This window comes from Aristolochia californica, unplaced genomic scaffold, assembly GCF_029961685.1.
Source record: "Aristolochia californica isolate CCGP_79_NKW_82.1479 unplaced genomic scaffold, dmAriCali1.0.hap1 SCAF_2, whole genome shotgun sequence".
Taxonomy (NCBI): Eukaryota; Viridiplantae; Streptophyta; class Magnoliopsida; order Piperales; family Aristolochiaceae; genus Aristolochia; species Aristolochia californica.
In genome coordinates, this window is record NW_027181881.1 from 45,870,655 (window position 1) to 45,889,929 (window position 19,275).

General features: G+C 37.2%; 2 protein-coding genes across 2 annotated transcripts; one reads left to right on the forward strand and one right to left on the reverse strand.

The window, feature by feature from the left end:
- Positions 1-270: 270 nt before the first annotated feature.
- Positions 271-13,516, reverse strand: LOC137956721 (SUN domain-containing protein 1-like). The gene is made up of 5 exons (XM_068804313.1): positions 13,369-13,516; positions 13,186-13,246; positions 12,936-13,051; positions 11,009-12,210; positions 271-773 (listed from the first exon to the last, which is right to left on the reverse strand). Exons 4-5 carry the CDS (start codon positions 12,083-12,085, stop codon positions 477-479), a joined length of 1,374 nt encoding a protein of 457 aa, XP_068660414.1. The 5' UTR covers positions 12,086-12,210; positions 12,936-13,051; positions 13,186-13,246; positions 13,369-13,516; the 3' UTR covers positions 271-476.
- A 1,362-nt stretch (positions 13,517-14,878) lies between these two features.
- Positions 14,879-18,854, forward strand: LOC137956214 (NAP1-related protein 2-like). The gene is made up of 10 exons (XM_068803596.1): positions 14,879-15,102; positions 15,912-16,034; positions 16,186-16,236; positions 16,323-16,394; positions 16,490-16,603; positions 16,841-16,902; positions 16,990-17,050; positions 17,292-17,348; positions 17,440-17,478; positions 18,512-18,854. The coding sequence occupies exons 1-10, from the start codon at positions 14,974-14,976 to the stop codon at positions 18,587-18,589; spliced, it is 786 nt and encodes a 261-aa protein (XP_068659697.1). The 5' UTR covers positions 14,879-14,973; the 3' UTR covers positions 18,590-18,854.
- The last annotated feature ends 421 nt before the right edge of the window (positions 18,855-19,275 follow it).

Consider the following 19,275-nt stretch of genomic DNA (forward strand, 5'->3'; position numbering starts at 1 on the left):
GCAATGGGAAAAATAGACTTTTCAGGTAAACAAAATGTTTTTTCTTCATTAATCTGCAGACATTTTCCAATAACTTATAACGGCTATAGCACTTTTCCCTGTGAAGCCCTCTGAATTGTTTTTCCTTTTCAATATCTCAATCTCTCCGTCTCCATTTTCTGCCATTTACCCTATTTTTGTTTTCTTCCATCGTCTGCATTGTTATTGCTCCAAAAGTTCAGAATTATCGATGATCCCCTAATTCTCACTGAAAGTCTACAAAAAGTAAAATGGACATGGAGAAGAAAATGATAAAGGTAACCAAGGCCCTACGAAAACATCCTTGCACACACAGTTGACACAATATTTGCATCTGAAGGATACAAAGCAGAAGAGGATTGCGTGATATACAGTGTCCACAAACAAGCAAAATCAAGAGTACAAGCATGAGATGAGCTAATGGAGGGCATCCCACATTGGCCAAGTTCTCTGATCAATCACTCAGTTCGGGTAGGTAAAGACATAACCGAAGTGGGTTCATAGCCATGGACCCTTAGCCGATATATGCAAGTATGTGAAAGGCTCCCATGGTTGGAAGCAAAGTCCAGCCTGATCATGTTGACAGGAGTGCTACTCGCCAGTTCTGCATTGAAGGTTTGGGCGTTGCTCTTCTCAATATCATATGTAAATGCTGCCAGCAGGAACCTTTTGGCAGAGGCATCATCTACAATCTCCTGGAACCACGCAGACACTCGACATTCTTTAGGAGCACTAGACCTGTCATAAGCCACCGACTGGATGACAACACCCAAACGGGAAACCAAGGTCAGCATTAGATACCAAATTTATGATACGACTGACCGCTCGAATCAAACAAAAAGAATCTAAATCACATATAGGTACCAAAAAACAAATAACTGTAGACAAGAAATTAGGCAGGACTCAAAAGTCCTGCCAAAGCTTTGGCAGCACCAAACTTTTTTTCCTAAAACAGACTCTATTAACAAAAATGTATTTTATTTATTATATTTATAACAATGTCATTATCTCTATTTTAATATTAAAAATTCCCACATAAACATCAAACATAAATGCATGCATAAGAAACAAATATAGCATAAAAAGAAACCAATGTTAAGTCATTTCAATCCAAATTTGATGGTTAAACAATATACGAGTACACCTAGCTCAGAAAACCTCAAAGTTCATACACTTTCTTCCCTTTTGCAAACTGCAAAGGAACATATTGACGCATGACCAGAACAACATGTTGAGAGGGTTCAGAACTCTGATCAATGGTAATGAACAATTAAGAGATGCAGTAATTGCTCACTGTTTGATTAATCTATTTCTGTTACTCCAAGAACCTTTAGATAAAAGACTAGATCGGTCCAGACATAGATAAAAGATCCATCAGCTCTTTCCAATTCTTCCAGTTTCAGACAGTTCAATGTTATCACCTCATGCCTCATAAATAAATTGATTCAGTCCCAATATCTCTATTTGCACTTATCTGATTTTTTGTATATTTCTCAGTTATTCAATAGCAGTAATCCAGTGTCGTGATTGTATCAGTTGGTGCCATCTGAAACTATTTAAGGAAAAATATTTCTCATAACACAAATCCTTTCATCAAGGTAAATATACAGAGTTGCAGCAAATAAATCCTTCAAACGAGGAATGGCAAATGTTAATCTTCACAATTTTAACACAAATAACCCCATCAAGTAGTTAATTACAAGATTTTCCCCATGTTAGTCCATCAAGTATCAGTTGGTGCCATTTGATAGCAGTCTTTATAAAGTTTTTCCAGCTACAAAGGACGCTTCGTGTATGATCCACGCAATCTCGAATGTCTCACTCGTAAGTAACAAGCAAATTGTTCATATTCCTACTCAATAACCACAAGTCACATAGTACAGAAACAACAAGCTGATACTACACTCCAACAATTCGCAGATGCACAAGAGACCTTAAAACTGCTCCATGCCCACCCATAGTAACAAACATGCAACATATTCTCAGAACCACCTTGCTTTTGAATATGACAAAAAAAAAGGGTATCGTGATCCTGATCCAATCGAGCAAGCACATCTACTTTCACAGTAGAACCGGTTCCTCAGAATAAAACTACACTGCATCCAACTATAAACATCTTTCAAGTCCTTCCACTTGCTTTCCTTTTGGGGTCAAACTCACATAGAAAGTGCTAGTGATCCAACTCATAACAGTTAAAAGCAACTATTAGAAAAAATGTCCAGGTGTATTTTGGTCATTTCACTACTTCCATAGTTTTATTTCTATATGTAATCTTGTTCAATACATTGAATTATGTCTATGGTTTAATTTTCATATACATAGGATACATAGTTAGGGAGATATAAGGAGAATAAGCATTATTGCATGTGTTAAGGAATAGTCCCACATGGATTAGTGAGTACAAAGATCTTGAATTTATTAGTTGGGAAAGAGGTTTCCTAAGTTGACTAGTCATTTTGGGATAGGGTCTTGGACCCAATTTACCATGGTATCAGAGCAGGTACTCATATGAGGGCCTACACCTAAATTATTCGCTTGTAGAGCTTCAAAAGAGGTCTACACCTAAATTTACCACTTGTAGAGCCACAAAAAGATGGCCTATACCTAAATTATCTACTAGTAGAGCCACAAAAAAAGAGCATACACATGAGGGAGAGTGTTAAGGAAAAGTCCCACATGGATTAGTGAGTACAAAAATCTTGAGTTTATTAGTTGGGAAAAAGACTTCCTAAGTTGGCTAGTCATTTTGGGATTGGCATTGGATCCAATTTCATATGGTATCAGGGTAGGTACCCATATGTGGGCCTGTACCTAAAAATTATCTACTTGTAGAGCCACAAAAGAGGGCCTACACCTAAAAACTATCCACTTGTAGAGCTACAAAAGATGGTCTACACGTGAGGCGGAGTGTTAAGGAATAGTCCCACATGGATTAGTGAGTACAAAGATCTCGAGTTTATTAGTTGGGAAAGAGGTTTCCTAAGTTGACTAGTCATTTTGGGATAGGGCATTGGACCCAATTTAATAGTATGTATAGGGGTATTCTTGTAATTTTGCTCAAACCATATTTATTAAATAGAATGGGGCCATGCACGACCCCCAACAAGCCTCTTTTTGGATCTCTTCTCAATCTCTCTCCTTCTCAGTTCTCTCCTTCCACCACCTAAAACCTCAACTTTTTCAGTAACATTTGTAAGAGTAGAATTTCAGGATTGCACAATGTTTTCTTCATGGTGCTACTTTCAGTATTGTGTTTGGGGTCCATGGCTTAAGAAAACAAGTAAATAGTCATCCAGAAAGATTTTCTAAATCTATGCTTTCACACAAATTAAGAGCAAAACAAAAAAAGGAAGAAGAAAAACTTCCATATAATTATACATAAGAATAATTTGTTTGCATAAGTTGCAATAAAAACTCTATAAAGCAAGTGGTGAATGACAGAACTTTTACAAACCTTTCCCCTCTTTTTTCCCTCTCAATTAATGCAATTATGATGCATAAATCAATCAATGGATGGCTGCACAGATGCTTTTGAAAATATAAAGGTACCATAAAAAGAAGGAAATGTAAGGAAAACCCTATGGGCAGTCATGTACAAGAAAGTAAAAGAAAAAAGCAACACAATAAAAACAAGTTAAAAAGAGTACAGCAGGTCAAGAGAAGTGGACTCCCAATAGCAACATATTGTCAGAAAGCTCCACTTCAAGCCTACAAATTAGCCGAGATATAGGCCTCTCTAGGTGAGCATGTCCAGGAAGTAGTCTGCGGAAAAAAAACTATCCTGAATCTCATCATAGAATATGAGCAAGTACCAGAGAAGGGAAGATCTTCATCCGGCCCAATGAATGGAGACCACAAATTAACCCTAAGCAACCAACAACCCAAGAAATAGCCTTACAAAGCTTCATCCATCCAAAAGGACTCTAAGCTACCTTCCACTCAATCAGATAAACTACTTTTTTTTTTTTTTTTATGAAGATGTATTTATATTAACAAGAGAAATTACAAAAGAGAAGGGAGCAGATCCCTGACAACAAGTGATTATAGGATAGCCCCCTGCTTGGCAAGCACATCTGCTGCCGAATTTGCGGATATCGGAATGTGAAACCAAATACAAGATAAAATTGAGGTAATTTCTAGAATCTCCTAAAAGATGTCTTAATGACGCCGCTAGGGAGAGGATGCACAATCAAATAAACTACTCTAAAAGAAGTTAAGACAACCACAAGGGATCCATCCCAAGAATACACATCACCCCCATCCCCAACACAAAGAGAACTAGTCCAAGAACTGCTGCTAAAGTTATATTTAATATCTACCTTGAATAGAGACCAAATATGATAGACTACAATAGAAATAAGTATACGAACAGAGCACAAGCGAGCAATCGGAGAAAAAATCTCAAAACATCCAAAATGTTTGTGTAGACCCTTTAGTAACAAGATGAGCCTTATACTGTTCAACTGATCCATCCGAGTTATATTTAATAGTATAGACCATCGGCACCCAACTACAGCAACACCTGGAGGTAAGTCATATAACTCCCAAGTCCCTCCATCATTTAATGTTTCCATCTCAATGAAGTTACAACAAGGCCTCCTGCATTGAAGAAGGAATAGTGCAATGTTATGGTCCTGGGTTATGTACCTATGTCTTCCGCTCCTAACAGGCCGGTCTTTTGGGTAGTATTGGCTAGGTGTTTAACATTTGGTATCAAAGCTAGCGCTACGTAGTGAGTTCGAATCCCGGAGGGGGTGACTGCGGAGGGGGCGACCTAAGCGGAAGGGGCAACCAGAGTGTGCTTCCCGCACCAATGAGCCACCGCTATATGCGGATGGGGCGACATGAGTGTATTCCCGCACCATGGGCCATCGCTAGAGTAGGCCGTCGCAAGTGGGCCGTCGTGGACTTCGGCTCTCGTGAGCGTGGGTGTGATGTTATGGTCCTGGGTTATGTACTTATGTCTTCTGCTCCTAACAGGCCGGTCTTTTGGGTAGTATTGGCTAGGTGCTTAACATGCAAGTGGAGATGGACACAGTAAACTTACTATAAGTATCAGACAAGGAATCAAAAGAGACAAAATGAGATCAAGGATAACAGGTACCTTTACGAACACCTTTCTGAAGGGCAATAGGAAGGTGCAAATCACTTACCTTGGGATCAAGATACAATGAAGAATCATGGTCGGATGTGAGGAGGGGGTTTGGATCAGAATGAGATGGTTGTTGTCGACAATGGTATACCTGCAGTGGTTTTTCAATAGGAACATCTCGTGGGGTTGGAGCACATTCATCAACTGGAAGAGGAATAACTGGACTAGGTATAGAGGGTTCAAGTGAAACCGAAACCGACTCAAATTAAAAGATTCAAAAATGAAACATCCTCAAAGAAGGTAACATCAACAGAAACAAATGTTTTTCTCTTAGATGGACAGTAACATTTGTACCCTTTCTATGTTCGAGAATACCTCAGAAAGACACATTTGATAGATCGTGGAAACAACTTATCCTTTGACTAATCAAATACATGTGCAAAGCATACACACTCAAAAATCCGAGCTAACACTGGAAACAAAGGTTCAATAGGTAAAACAACCTGAATAGGAATCTTGTCATCAAGAGTAAAAGACAACATTCTATTTATCAGAAAGCATGCAATAAGAACAACATCACCCCAATAAGTCATAGTTACATTCATGTGAATCAGCATAGTGTAAGCTACCTCAAGCAAATGATGATTCTTACGCTCAACAACTCCATTTTAATGTGAAGTGAACACCTAAGACGTTTGATAAATGATTCTTTGTGACTGACAGAAAGAGCCAAATTTACAATTCATAAACTCAAGACCACTATTTGTACTAAAAATATGGATAGAAGTTGCAAACCGATTCTTTATTTCATTATAAAATAGCTAAAATGCATCAAAAGTTTCAGATTTTTCTCGCATGAGATAAATTTGGATACACCTACAGAAATCATCAATAAAGGAAATAAAATCCCTAAGACCAAACTGACTAGTCACAGGACAAGGACCCAAGACATTTGAGTGGACAAGCTCAAAAAGTTTACTTGTCTTATGAGAAGAAACAAGAAGGGAGCTCCGGCGATGCTTGCCTAGTTGACATAACTTGCATTGAAAAGTAATACTAGAAGGAAGATCTGGACCTAGTTGAATTAGTTTTGCTAAAGATGGATGACCAAGTCTGAGATGCCACTGAAGAGGTGAATCAGTTGTGTTTAGTGCATGTAAAGTATTGTCTGGGTCGTGGCTATCCAAATAGTATAGTTCCCCTCTCTCACAAGCGAAACCAATCATCTTCCTCATCACGAGATCCCGAAAGACACAATGAGTAGGGTAAAAAGTTAGAGAACCATTCATAGACTTAGCCACCTGATTGACGGACAACAGATTTAAAGGAAATTTTGGAACTAACAATGCAGATTAAGGGGAAAGAAAATGTACAAGGTAACATTCTTACTACATGTACTGGTGAAACTAACTGACCCATCAGCAAGATTAACATGCTTAACAAGAATACTCTTTTAAATCAAAAAATAGTGAGGACATACTTAATATGTGTTTTGTGGCACCAGAATCAAGAACCCAAGAAGGGGAATGAGACACTGAGAGCGCAGGCATACCTGCAGAAGGAGTAGTATGTACCAAGGATGCTAAGGGAATAGATGTTGTGCCATACGTTGGGAATTTTTTTGTTGTTGCTATCAGATTTGATGTTGTTGCTGGATCGACTTCTATAATTCATCTGGAGTACCAGATGGGATTGTAGTTTTAGACCTTGGTATTGTACCTTCATGTGTAATAGCATTTGCCCACGTAAGCTTCTCAAATTTTACCCAACATTTATTTGAGTAATGATCGGTGCGGCCACAATGAACACACTTGCGCTCAAATTTATCATCTCCTCGGCCTTGTCCTTTGCCAAAATTATCTCTACCTCTACCTCTACCAATCCCTATGCGTTCCTTGGATGTATGAGTAGAATCAGATGTTGTAGCTGATGTATTAAGGGCAGTAGCTTCACCCACTTTAGTATCTTTTCTAAATCTGGGCACAATAGTCTTTTCGACTCTCTATACCATATTAAAGGTGGTAGAGAGGTTAGGTATTTCATCCGAGACCAAAATTTGTGCCTTTATGCTGTCAAATTCAGCACCCAATCCATCTAGAAATTTCGCCACAAGGAGTTGACTCTACTGTTTTCAAAGGTCCCTTTCATCCATTGGTAAAAGGATGAAAGACATTAATTTCCTACCAGATACTCAGAAAGGATCTATTACAATTCTATTACCCCTTTTCCAGCCAAAAAATCTGTATATAATTCATAAACCCTAGAAAAATTGTTCTCTTGTCCACATAGCCTTGGCAGTTTCATAACTTGGCTCCTGATATTAGATTCTATATTGTTGGCAAGCCAAGTCACCATTTGACTGTCTTCAGCCTCCCAACCCTCATCCTGAGGAACAGGAGGATCATCTCTAATAAATTTCAACTTTTTCTTGTCTTTCAAGTATATTCTAATAGAACTGAACCAAGTAAAGTAATTATCATCATTCAACGTATCAAAGGTGATAGCGATAATATCTTTACCATCAAGATTATATATGACTCCTTTACTGGAGTGTAAACTTCACCAAAGTCAATCATATCAGATATACAAGATCAAATAAACCTTCCAAAATGTTCAAAATCAACCAACTCAAGTGGGTCCCACAACGTAAAAAATCACAATTAGGGCAGATATAAGATGTGCACAGATCAAACAATCCAAAAAATCCAACAAGGGGATCAAATTTAGAAGATAAAGTGTGTTGGAACCTCCACTAGGGCTGATGTCAGTAAGTGCATAGATGACGTTAACAATCACAGTTCTGACATTTTGGCGTAAACCTCTAGATGAGCATAAAAAAAACCTCTTTTGGCAGTTTAGAACATCAGAATGTATTCTTAGAACAGTAATATTAGTAACTCCATGGTTATGACAAAGAGAAAAGGAGAAAAAATTGGATTTTTACTAACCAGTAACCATAAAATGGAAAAAAAATATTTTCTTTATGTAGACGTCTGCTTTAAAGAGGAGAAAAAACTCACAAAGATCCTTCCCAGGTGCGATCTACTGCTCTAATACCATGAAAAAAGTAAGAAAAAAGAAGGTTGAAGAGAGAGAATAACAGGGAGAGAAAACAGAGAAGAGAAAATTGAGAAAGAAACTAAGAAGGGGGACCTGGACATCCCCCAACTTCTATTTATAGCTTAGGGTTGAGTGAGTTGAATAAAATTTACAACATTGCCCCTACTTTAAGTGAAAACCCTAATTCTCTATATCTCATATTCTACGTGCCCCCTTTACATGAAATTTGGTCCATAAACATGTTTGACATGTAGAATAAGGTTACATCAAGAAATATAAATAATGACAAGATAAAATGACCAAAATGACCCTGTTCTTGTTTTTCACAACATCAATCAAGGGAAGATTACAAAATTAAAGGAGAGAATATGGGAAACTTCTAAATCAATTACAATCTTATCTTCTAGAGATTCTTTAACAAATGAAAGTAGAAATTCTAGGAATCCATCAAAAGAAGGAAGGTTGGACTCTCATTTCTACCCTTGACTTTTAACATTGTTTCAACTTTTGCCCTTGAGCTCTTACGCCCCCCATGCATGTGCATGGGTCCACATGTGTCTTCCTTGATTTTTTTGAGAACTTTATGGTTCCTATCATGGTGGTGTCTGAGCATGGACCTTACCCATCCTAGAACATGAAGACCTGACCATCAGTCTGTACTTGCCTCTAATAACAGCTCTACGGAAGTGATAGAAATCCAGGAATTTGCTGGCATAAACAAGAACGGATAAATGAACATTTCAATGAGTCTGTAGGAAAGTAGGACTTTCTTAGAAAGATTATATATTTTTCCTTTTCAGAATACCTTAAAGGACATTTTCAAAAAGAGAACCTTAATAGACAGATGACTCTCCTAAGAATTTTGCCCAATTTGAGCATTTGGAGAACTAAGAAGGATTTAGATCAACTTGTGTAAATGGCTAGAAACCAAGAATCAGACCCAAACTTACAATAAAGGCCCCCAAATTGGGAAGTTTAAAAGGTAGTGGAGAAATGGGTGATTCACAAAGTACTCCAGAACTTGCATTGATGATAATTGTTAGATTAAGCACGATTCCATCCCAAAATTACTAGCTACTTGGAGGCTTATTACTCAACCTTATAAACCAATAACACTTTTTTACACTTATCTATTAGGAGTTATTCCCACTCAACACTCACCCTCAAGTCCGAGCTTACGCATAAAGAGTCTAAGATGTGGACAACACACACAAATCACAAACTCAACAGAACTGTTATGGTCCTGGGTGGTTAAGTACCTATCTTTTCTGCTCCTAACAGGTCGGTCTTTGGGTAGTATTGGTTAGGTGCTTAACATTTGGTATCAGAGGCGCTACGTCCCGACTTCGAATCCCCGCGATTACACGGTGCAAGTAGACCGCACACCCCTGGCGTGACGCCGGCAGGGATTATGGGATCCCTCCACCGGCGAGCGTTGTTGTGTTATTGCCACCGTGGTCGTCGGCTCGAGAAGGCGGGGTGTACTGTTATGGTCCTGGGTGGTTAAGTACCTATGTCTTCCGCTCCTAACAGGCCGGTCTTTTGGGTAGTATTGGCTAGATGCTTAACAAGAACATACACACTGGAGCACAAACTTGGCCTAGGCCATGTATGACACCATTTTTAAATTAAATCTGGTTTTATCCCAAAATGACTAGCCACTTAGGAGGCCGATTACTCAACCTTACAAACCATTAACATTTTTTAACACTTATCAATTTGAAACTATTCCCACTCAACAATTATCAAGCTAATGACTACCACCATGAAGCAATTTAAGGGTGAGAATTCACCCTTTGACAACACACAAAAGGAAGCAAGTTATTCTCAAGGGCAAACATTTCACAAACAAAGAAGCAGGCTAACTGGAGAGAAGAAAGTCAATTTAAATGAATGGTGTATGCCATAATGAATTGTCTTAGAGGGCTCCATTTCAAAACTAACTGATTGGTCGTCTCTGCTTTTGTGGATTTACTAGCCAACCAAAACATTATAGAGTTATCATCGCTTCCTAAACCCTGTCTTAAGTTAATACTCCAATGGACAAACCAGGGTAACAGCATACAAGGCACATACAGACATAAGGAATGGTTGAAATAGAGTTGATATTAGCAATTAATTACACCTTAAGACAAATTGGTGATTTTTTTTATAAAAAAAAAAAGTCTCGAGGAACTACAAGGATTTTTGCTGTGTTTTTTCTTTTCTTTTCTTTTTTGTGTGTGTTCCTTTTAGAGGGAGTTTTCATCCTTTCACTTTAGTTGCAAACAAAGGTTGCATCCTCACCATGGTCAAAAGGTTGTATGACTACCACCTGAATTCCTGAATTCTAAAAACAGAATCTAAAATATATCTATCTTCACTACTGCAAAAAACTTCCAGCAAGTCCAATGCTCACCACAGAAGTGAAATACAAACTCCATCTGTACCAGCAAGTAAAATTCATTACTTGAATAATTTCTCAATTCCTGATCAAATGTTATTTTTCTTTTTCCTTTTTTCTCTTATTTCAAATCTTTCCTATTTCCACTCCTCTGGTGTGACATCCATCCAATCAAATATTAGCATACTACAAATAAAATATTTATTAGCAGGTATAAGTGAAGTTAACAACAATATTTGGCCTGAATGTCTGTTAAATTTATCAAGACCTATTTATCTTGAACTCTTTAAAACATAGACCTGCATGCGCATTTGTCTAGAAATAGTCAAAATAAATTTTAAGTGAACCAAGAAATAATTAACTTTTTTCATTCTTTGAATGACAAAGAAAAGGTAAACTCAAAACAGCTAAATCCAATAAATGCAACATAAATGTCAAAAGACCATAAACATCACCTTTGCAACATGTTCCAAAGTAACAGCCTCTAGAATGATTGCAGTCCTTAGCCTGATCTCAACAAACCCACTGCTTCCCTTAAGAGCAAAGCATTGGCCCGGTTCTCCAAAGCTTGGTTCCAACATCTTCTTTGCAGCTTCATGAATCCAGTTTCGCGGTTTACCCATAGAAAACCAACTGCCAACCCTCCCATGGAAGAAAGGCTCAGAATGCCTTACTACCTTAGCCCCACCAGAAGCCAATGCATAATCCACCCTTCCAAGCCCATCAGCAGCGTGCTTCTGTATCTCCTTTTCAATGACTTCCCTTGCATAGGCCCTTATTTCATCTAGACTGAATTCCTTATCAGTCCCATCTAGCTCTTTATTCTTCCTTAGTTCACTTAGAAATTTATCAAAATCTTCTTTGGAGAATAAACCCTTCTCCCTGATCTCAGTCAAAGACCTTTCCAGCTTGCCAGCCTTAGTCCCTAATTTTTTAAACTCGCTCTCCAGCATCATAATTTTCTCATTATGACTTTTGGTTAATTCCCTTCTCAGATTTCCAATCTCACCCTCAAACTTTCTATCAACAGCATCAACCTGAACCTGCATCATTTTTGCAGTAGTCTTTAGAAATGTCTCAACTTCTGACATCCGACTCTCAAAATCCGAAACACCAACAGATACAATATGACCACTCTCTGACTTTTCAAGTATTCTGAATACCATACAACCAAGCCCATAGAGTACAAGAAGAAGCAGAATATTCTTTACTAAGACACTAAGAACTGTTTTCCGCAAGGGTTTCTCTGGTTTTTGAGTGTGCTTAGACCTCCGCAATGAAGTAGGAGAATGGCTCAAATTTTCCCTCAATTGAGGTAAATCCTTGGGCCGCTCAATAACAGTTTCACCCCTGATTGAGTGACTCAGGTCCCTCCCACTAACAACCTTGTCATCACCAGCACCTGAAAGACCTTCAGAGACCGTTTCCACATTCAACATTTTATCTCTGATGACAGTTCTCCTCCTTGTGTTTGTTTTCCATTTGGAATCCAGAGAATGACTATCAGCAACTGCAGCATTAGGTGTGGACATGATTCTGTGTGAATATTCCACCCAGTATGTTCCAGATCAACAGAAATGTGTAACCTCAAAGTCTAAATTTGAAGAACCACTTGAAAGGATGAAATGACACAGCAAAGAAAGACAAGCTCCAAACCCTGGTTCAAAGGGCAAACAAAAAACACAGAAAAAAAGAGGTGGTCAAGCTTTGCAATACTACAAAGATCAGCATAAGAAACCAAATGCAAGTGCAATAAACCAAACCAAGTGACATGGGATAAAAGAAAGATCCTGCCAAAAATGGTTAATTACTCTCTCCCTCTTCAAATATCCATGATTATTCTCAAACCGATAGTACTGCCTCATATTTCAGTCTAAATTTTGGTTTACTTCTAAAAAGAGAAAGGGGAGAAGTTTCGTCTAAGGCAATACTATGCCAGTTTGCTAGTTGGCCTCCATGCCAGTTTGCATCTTTATAGCCAGAAGTTTTCTGGCCTCTTGTGGTTAAGGGACATTTCATGGTGGTTATTTCTTGGTTCTCCTCTAACAAGGGTTCTAGCTGGCGTTTTCTTCAATTTTTTTATGAGTTATGCCGGCATGCCCTGGTTATGTGGATTTACACATTGTAAAGTGCAAATGAGTGGCGGATTCTTTAATAACGAATGAGTAAAGAGCAGCATCACAAAGTCATTTTATTTGTTTTGAAAATGAATGAGTGGGAATAAGATGCTAGTCACAGCGAACCCCTACACAAAAACACCCAGAGAACCCAAAAACAAACCCCCACCGTCATTTCTGGGAAAACCCAAAACACCCAAAGAAGATAACAGGCAAAAAACTAAAAGCCCAGGAGTGAAAGAAGCAACAGAAGAATTTGATATACCTGAACTTAGCAACCCTTCCAAGTAATTCCAAGACCTCCAAACAACAAGCTCGTTCCGTAAATCAACAGTTTTGAGTAGTATAAAGTAACAGCATCAGCTGATGCGGCCTCAGCCTCTACGAATAGTCATAAGCAAATAAAATAAAATAACATAAAATAAAATAATTTCTGTATGAAAGGAATAACGAAATTAAATGCCATAGAGAAAGGAAATCAAGGGTTGAGAACTTCCCAATCGACAAATATTTACCGTGCGAGAATCCGTCCAGATTAGTATACAGTAGCAGCATCAGCTGATGCGGCCTCAGCCTCTACGAATAATCATTAGCAAATAAAATAAAAATCATTTCTGTATCGAATGCGAATAACGAAATTAAATGCCAAATAGAAAGGAAATCAAGGGTTGAGAACTTCCCAATCGACAAATACTTACCGTGCGAGAATCCGTCCACAGTCGGGGATTCTTGCGCGTCCGACTTGAATTGAGTCTGTCACTCGTCTGGAAGGGGCACTTACGTTTACAGCGTAAATCCCGCCTCCAAGTTTTAAGTTTTGCCAGGCAAAGTTTTCGGACGCGCGCTGGCTTTGCTTTTCTTTTCTTTTGGGTAATTTCCTGACAGTGCCTTTTTAGTATCATATTTCCTAGTAAGGCCATTTAGATGTTATATTTACAGATTTGGCCAAATTTCATCCAACTATTTAATAATGGAAAATGTCAAATACAAGGTATTTTTGTCAGTACATCAATTTTACTGTATTTTTCAAATATGGTGAATATACACCTCGTAATGAAAGCATGATTTTATAACTCACCGAGTGGCTAGTCGACCTGGATTCGCAGTTGGTTATCGCCCCGAATACCTCTGGATTATGATAATTGGAGTGAGCAAGACCGGAATCGGGATGAGTCGCGATTCAAAACCCTGACTCAACGCTCCGACTCAACAGTAAACCCTTGCAGCGACGGGAAATTAGAGTGTTAGGGTTTTTCCACCATTCCATTGAGGGTTAAATAAGTAATGAATTCATTAATAAAAGATTAACATATTATAGATTTATATAATGTAATTTTATTTTATATGTCAATCGATTACATCTAATTCCTATATTTATTAATTAATAAATTGCATTATAACAAATTAATTAATAATTCATAGCAATGATAATTGATAATAATAAGTAATGTATAAATTAATGAGTAGCAATAATTAATAATCTTTAATTTTAAAAAATATTAATTTAAAAAATAATAATATGTATCAATAATTAACTATTGGAATCCTTACTTATTAAAAAAAGGGAAATAATAGAAAATAATATCTCTGATTATTTTAGTCCTCAATTTTGAATAAATTATTTATGTATTTTCCAATTAATTAACATCGTATAATAAATGTAATTAATTCATGTAGTGGTATGTTCCATTTATAGATATTGACTCATATAATAACATATAATATAAAATATTAATCAATAATTTTAGAAATAATAATCAATGATACCAACTAATAAGTATAAATATTAATGTTTTAGAATTAATAATAATATGTTATTACATATAATTAATTTTAATAAATAACTAACAAACTAATATCAATTATTAATGTTTAACAAATAATAATAAGTTCTCATTTTTGGAATAAATAACTAAAAACTAACATTCCTAATAATAAAAGGGAATTTAATAGATAATAAAGTCTATAATATTAATATAAAATACATTTTAAATGTAATAATTGATAATAATAACTTTAAAAAATTATTAATTACTAATCATAATATTATTAATTTTCTAATCAAACTAATATAGGATTAGTAATATTGATCTAATAAGAAAGGGTAATTTGCACATTCTTACATGTGATGATTTTATGTTTGTGATAGTCAAACAAGTATTTAGACCCTAAAACAGAATGTTGACAGCCACCATTGCTAGTCGATAAAGGAGTTATTGGGTTTAGGGTTTAAGTACCAGCTTGTACACCAGGGCTGGCCCTGCCGCAGTCTGCGTTATCGTTCTTGTCTCATTGGACTAGCAATGGTTGCCGAGAGAAGCAAGAAAGCAAAGACCCTGCAACCTGAAGAAGCAGAGGTCCTGGAGCATATCGACGGGGAGCTCGTTCTCTCGATAGAGAAGCTTCAAGAAGTCCAGGATGAGCTTGAAAGGGTCCGACCTGCTTTGTCAACTTCACGTATTACATGTGTTTTCGTAGTCTGTTCTGGAGTTTCTTATTCTGCATAATGAGTAGATTCTTTGTGGATGGGTTGCTGGAGCTGTTTAGTTCTTACTTCGCGCTTAGTTTGTTTTTGAATTTTCGTTTTCATTGCCGAAAACCAACGCGGAGGCTCGAACATTGTAAGCTGTTTGTTTTGGTTGTTCATTGTCTCATACTAGTAAAATCTGTTATTTTGCATTTCGCGTTTTCGTTAGTTTTGTTTTCCTACCCTCCTCTAATCTATCAAGTTTCTTGCATTAGGCTTCTGGTTCTAATAAAAGGATGTAAAGACTGAAGAGAGTATTTGACCGAGTTTCATGCAAAAATCAGGAAGTGTGTTTTATACAGGAGTAATTTTATATTTTTTTTCTCGTTTGTTTGTTATTCTTATTGCTTTGTGCTGCTGTCCTATGAGTTTTATGAATTGTTTCAGTGAAACTATTAATCCTTTTTTAATTAATTCTGCAATTTTAGTTAGCCGATCCTGATGTTTGGTATCCATGATTCTCTTTATAAACTATGAATGGAGCGCATTGGTGAGGTATAAATCCTTCATTATTGCTTCAAAGGAAAGACCTAAGTGGAAATGATTTATTGTGTCTGCCTTGCTTAATCTTTTTAATTTAATTCATCTGTGCGAATAGCTCTAGATCACCTAATCCGAATGTTGAGATTAAGCACACAAGAAAACAAATGTCGAAAGGCTTGTCTACTCATCCTTTTTTGCTGAAGCTTTTCTTTTCTAATATGGTACTGCCAGATTAATGATGAAGAGAGTGACAAAGTGCTGGAGGTAGAAGAGAAATACAATGTTGTTAGGAAGCCTATTTATGATAAGAGAAATGAAGTCATTCGGGCCATTCCAGAATTTTGGCTCACTGCTGTAAGCATTATAATTTACTTGCATTAATAGTTTAACTGAAACGATTTAACCCTTTATTCATTTTATTTTCTTTTTTTAATGGTGATCATTGTCATCTAGTGATATGGCTCTGGTATTTTTTACTTGTTTGCTCTTATACTGGTCTATGCAGTTTTTAAGCCACCCCGCATTGTCGTGTCTTTTGACTGAAGATGATCACAAGGTTCAGTTTTACTGCAACTGCATGCTTTCATTATTATTACAATTTTTGGGTCATGTCTGAATGTTATTCTTCTTTCTTTCTTGCAGATATTTAAGTATCTACTGTGCTTAAATGTTGAAGATTTCAAAAAAGAAAAATCTGGGTATTCTATTACCTTTGTAAGTATATCTTTTCACTTTACTTTTATCATATAGTGCATGCACTGATAAGAAATATGTGTTGTTCATCACATTAGTTATTGTCACACATGTAGGATTTCCAAGCAAATCCCTACTTTGAGAATGACAAGCTTACCAAGACATTTTACTATGATGATGGAGGGAACGCTGGCATTACTGCCACAAAGATCTCATGGAAAAAAGGAATGGTTAGATCTCTCTCTCTCTCTCTCTGCAACCTCCCCCCTTCCCATCCCCAAGCGGCCAAATCGACATCTTAGGTGACATACTGAAGTATATCCATCTGGATTTGCTTCCCTTATGATCACCATGAATTTGTTTCAGTTGACCATGTTGTCTCCTCTCAAAATCCTTTATGTATCCTTTAATTAGTTATGGAATATGTGTTAGGAAACTACAGTTAATTTTTGTTATCATTCTGGCAGAATATTTTCAATGGCCCCATTCAAGAAGGTAAAGGGAAGAAGCGGTCTGCAAAACAAGAAAGGTTTGTTTGAGTTACTCCTGGAAGTCATTCTTGAGGCAAACTCCATTAAGAACTTGATATAATTGATTACATCTTGGTACTCTACAGTTTTTTTACTTGGTTGAGTGAAGATCGGGTTGGTTGTGGAGCTGAAGTTCTTGATGATGAGGCAAGTTTATTTTCTGTCTTTTTTTCTGGCATGGTTGCTGGTAACTTCATATGTAGACAAAAGATCTTTGTTGAAGCTTTCCTTTTAGTGCAATTTTATATTTGATGGTATCGCTAAAAAGGAGCATCTAATTGATCGAACCATTTTCTCCTCTGCATTTTTTATTTTGATTCTTTTACATTCTGGGCTATTTACTTTTAAAATTTCAAATAGACAATATTTGTTTTATCTTTGTAAACAGGTGGCTGACATAATTAAGGATGACCTCTGGATAAATCCTTTGAGCTACTTCAACAATGTATGTCATACAGTCTCTCTCTCTCTCTCTCTCTCTCTCTCTCTCTCTAATGTGGGCTATGTCGATCTCTTAAATTGGACCATTGATGCAGGAAGGGGATGCAAATGAGGCTGACGAAGAGGATGATGATGTGAGTATACTTAGATATACTCCTCCAAGGTTCTATTTTCAATTATATTAACTAGTTTTCGGCGCATTTGGATTTAAGAGACTCCCATTTTTTTCAGACAACTAAAGTATCTACGACGAATCCAGGCACATTTTTCTGCTTAGTTTAAATGTTATCGTATAGAAGATCCCTGCCTGATTTGTTAGTCCTAGCACATAGTTGGGTCGTCAATGCGGTCATGCAATATGCTTGTTCTTCTGTAATCTACTTTCGAGTTTAGATAATCCAATTAGCAGCCTGAAAACAGAAGAAAGGTAGATCTGCCAATGGACATGGCAGGCAAAAGGTTGCCTTTGTCTGTTTGTGATAGGCCACCATTGTGGACATTTCTCATGTTGGCGATGGTTCAGCATGTTCTTGGTGTTATATCAAGTATTGAACCATATGTCCCTATAAGAAAATATAGAAACTAATTTTCTATACAACTACAGCCGTCATCCCATATAACACATGCTTGCACATTTTTGCTTAGCGATACAGTTTTTTTTTTTTTCCGAAGCAATGCATTTTCAGCTAACTGTGCACTGTGTTCTTGTTGTGGTGCATTTTCGAGTTGCACATTTTTTGTCAAGTAGCTCATTTGTTTCTTATTGGCACACTCTTTTGTAATGACCAGTGAAGTAAAACCTGGACCTAATTGGCTGCTTGAACTGGATTCAACGGAACCTTGTCTCTTGTTATTGGATTAGGTCAAAACCGATTTATCATGCCAGTTAAACTGATTCAACTGGTTGAACTGAGCAGATCAGTTAGGCCACTTTAATGCGTGGGGATAATTTCCTCACATGATAGAATGAAAAGGGAGGGGTATGGTTGAATAGGCTGGGTTTTGCTGATTCAAATGGTGAACCAATTCACATGGATTAATCAGCTGAGTCACCTGTTCTGATTTGCTGGTCGATGGATGCCTTGGTTTTATTGAGACCTGTAATAAAAGGTTGTACCATGTGAGATTGCTTATACGTTAATCAGTCTCTCATTTCTGTCTTTGCAGAGAAACTCAAATGATGACTCTGATGATGACGAAGAAGACGAAGAAGATGAAGAAGATGATAATGAAGATGAGAGTTAGGCAACTTATGCCTTCTATTGTATTTGCATTACTTTTAGGGTTTTATCATTTAAAGGCATCGGATTAGTCAGGGAGGAATGGGGAGGTAATGTTCTTGTTGGTTCAGTGAGAAATTTTTAACTAATGTATATGTATGAAAGTGTTATGTAGTGTATAAGCTCGTGCATGCCTTGAATTCTTCTTGGCTCTTCGGCCGCCCTGCAATCCATCGCCTTAAATCACATATGACATGAATGCAAGAATAAATAAACGGCTTTTGGTTATTATCCCGTCAGTTCTCAAGGCTCACCAAAAATTTATGAGAGTACCAGAAGTGAAGATTGCTTAAAGATCCATCTTCTTCCTACTGAACCTCGGAAGTATCAGAACAGTGTACAATGTGGCAGAAAAAGTCAGCTCCACAATATACCGTTTGGCTCGAGTATAAGACAATTTGTTGCCATTGAGAGTGACAGCAGAGAATCACAATGACGGATTTATCTGGATTCAGAAGAAAATGATGTACCCTGGGAGACTCCGACACAAAGTTGACATCCAGAAGACATAAGGTTTGGCACCGTAGATTCCGAACCTGGATATAATAAGAAATTTATGCCTGAAATTTCCCTGCGAGTAAGCTTATTTCTATGTTCTAACGATGTATGCTCTGTTGTTTCCGTAAGTAAAACAAGCTCTGTTGCTTCCTA

Coding starts and splice junctions, on each gene's coding strand:
- LOC137956721 (XM_068804313.1), bottom strand. CDS start 12,085: ATGTCCACACCTAATGCTGCAGTTGCTGATAGTCATTCTCTGGATTCC. Junction 774..11,008: donor CTTTGGAACATGTTGCAAAG/GTGATGTTTATG, acceptor GTTGTCATCCAG/TCGGTGGCTTATGACAGGTC.
- LOC137956214 (XM_068803596.1), top strand. CDS start 14,974: ATGGTTGCCGAGAGAAGCAAGAAAGCAAAGACCCTGCAACCTGAAGAA. Junction 15,103..15,911: donor TCCAGGATGAGCTTGAAAGG/GTCCGACCTGCT, acceptor TGGTACTGCCAG/ATTAATGATGAAGAGAGTGA. Junction 16,604..16,840: donor TCTCATGGAAAAAAGGAATG/GTTAGATCTCTC, acceptor TCATTCTGGCAG/AATATTTTCAATGGCCCCAT.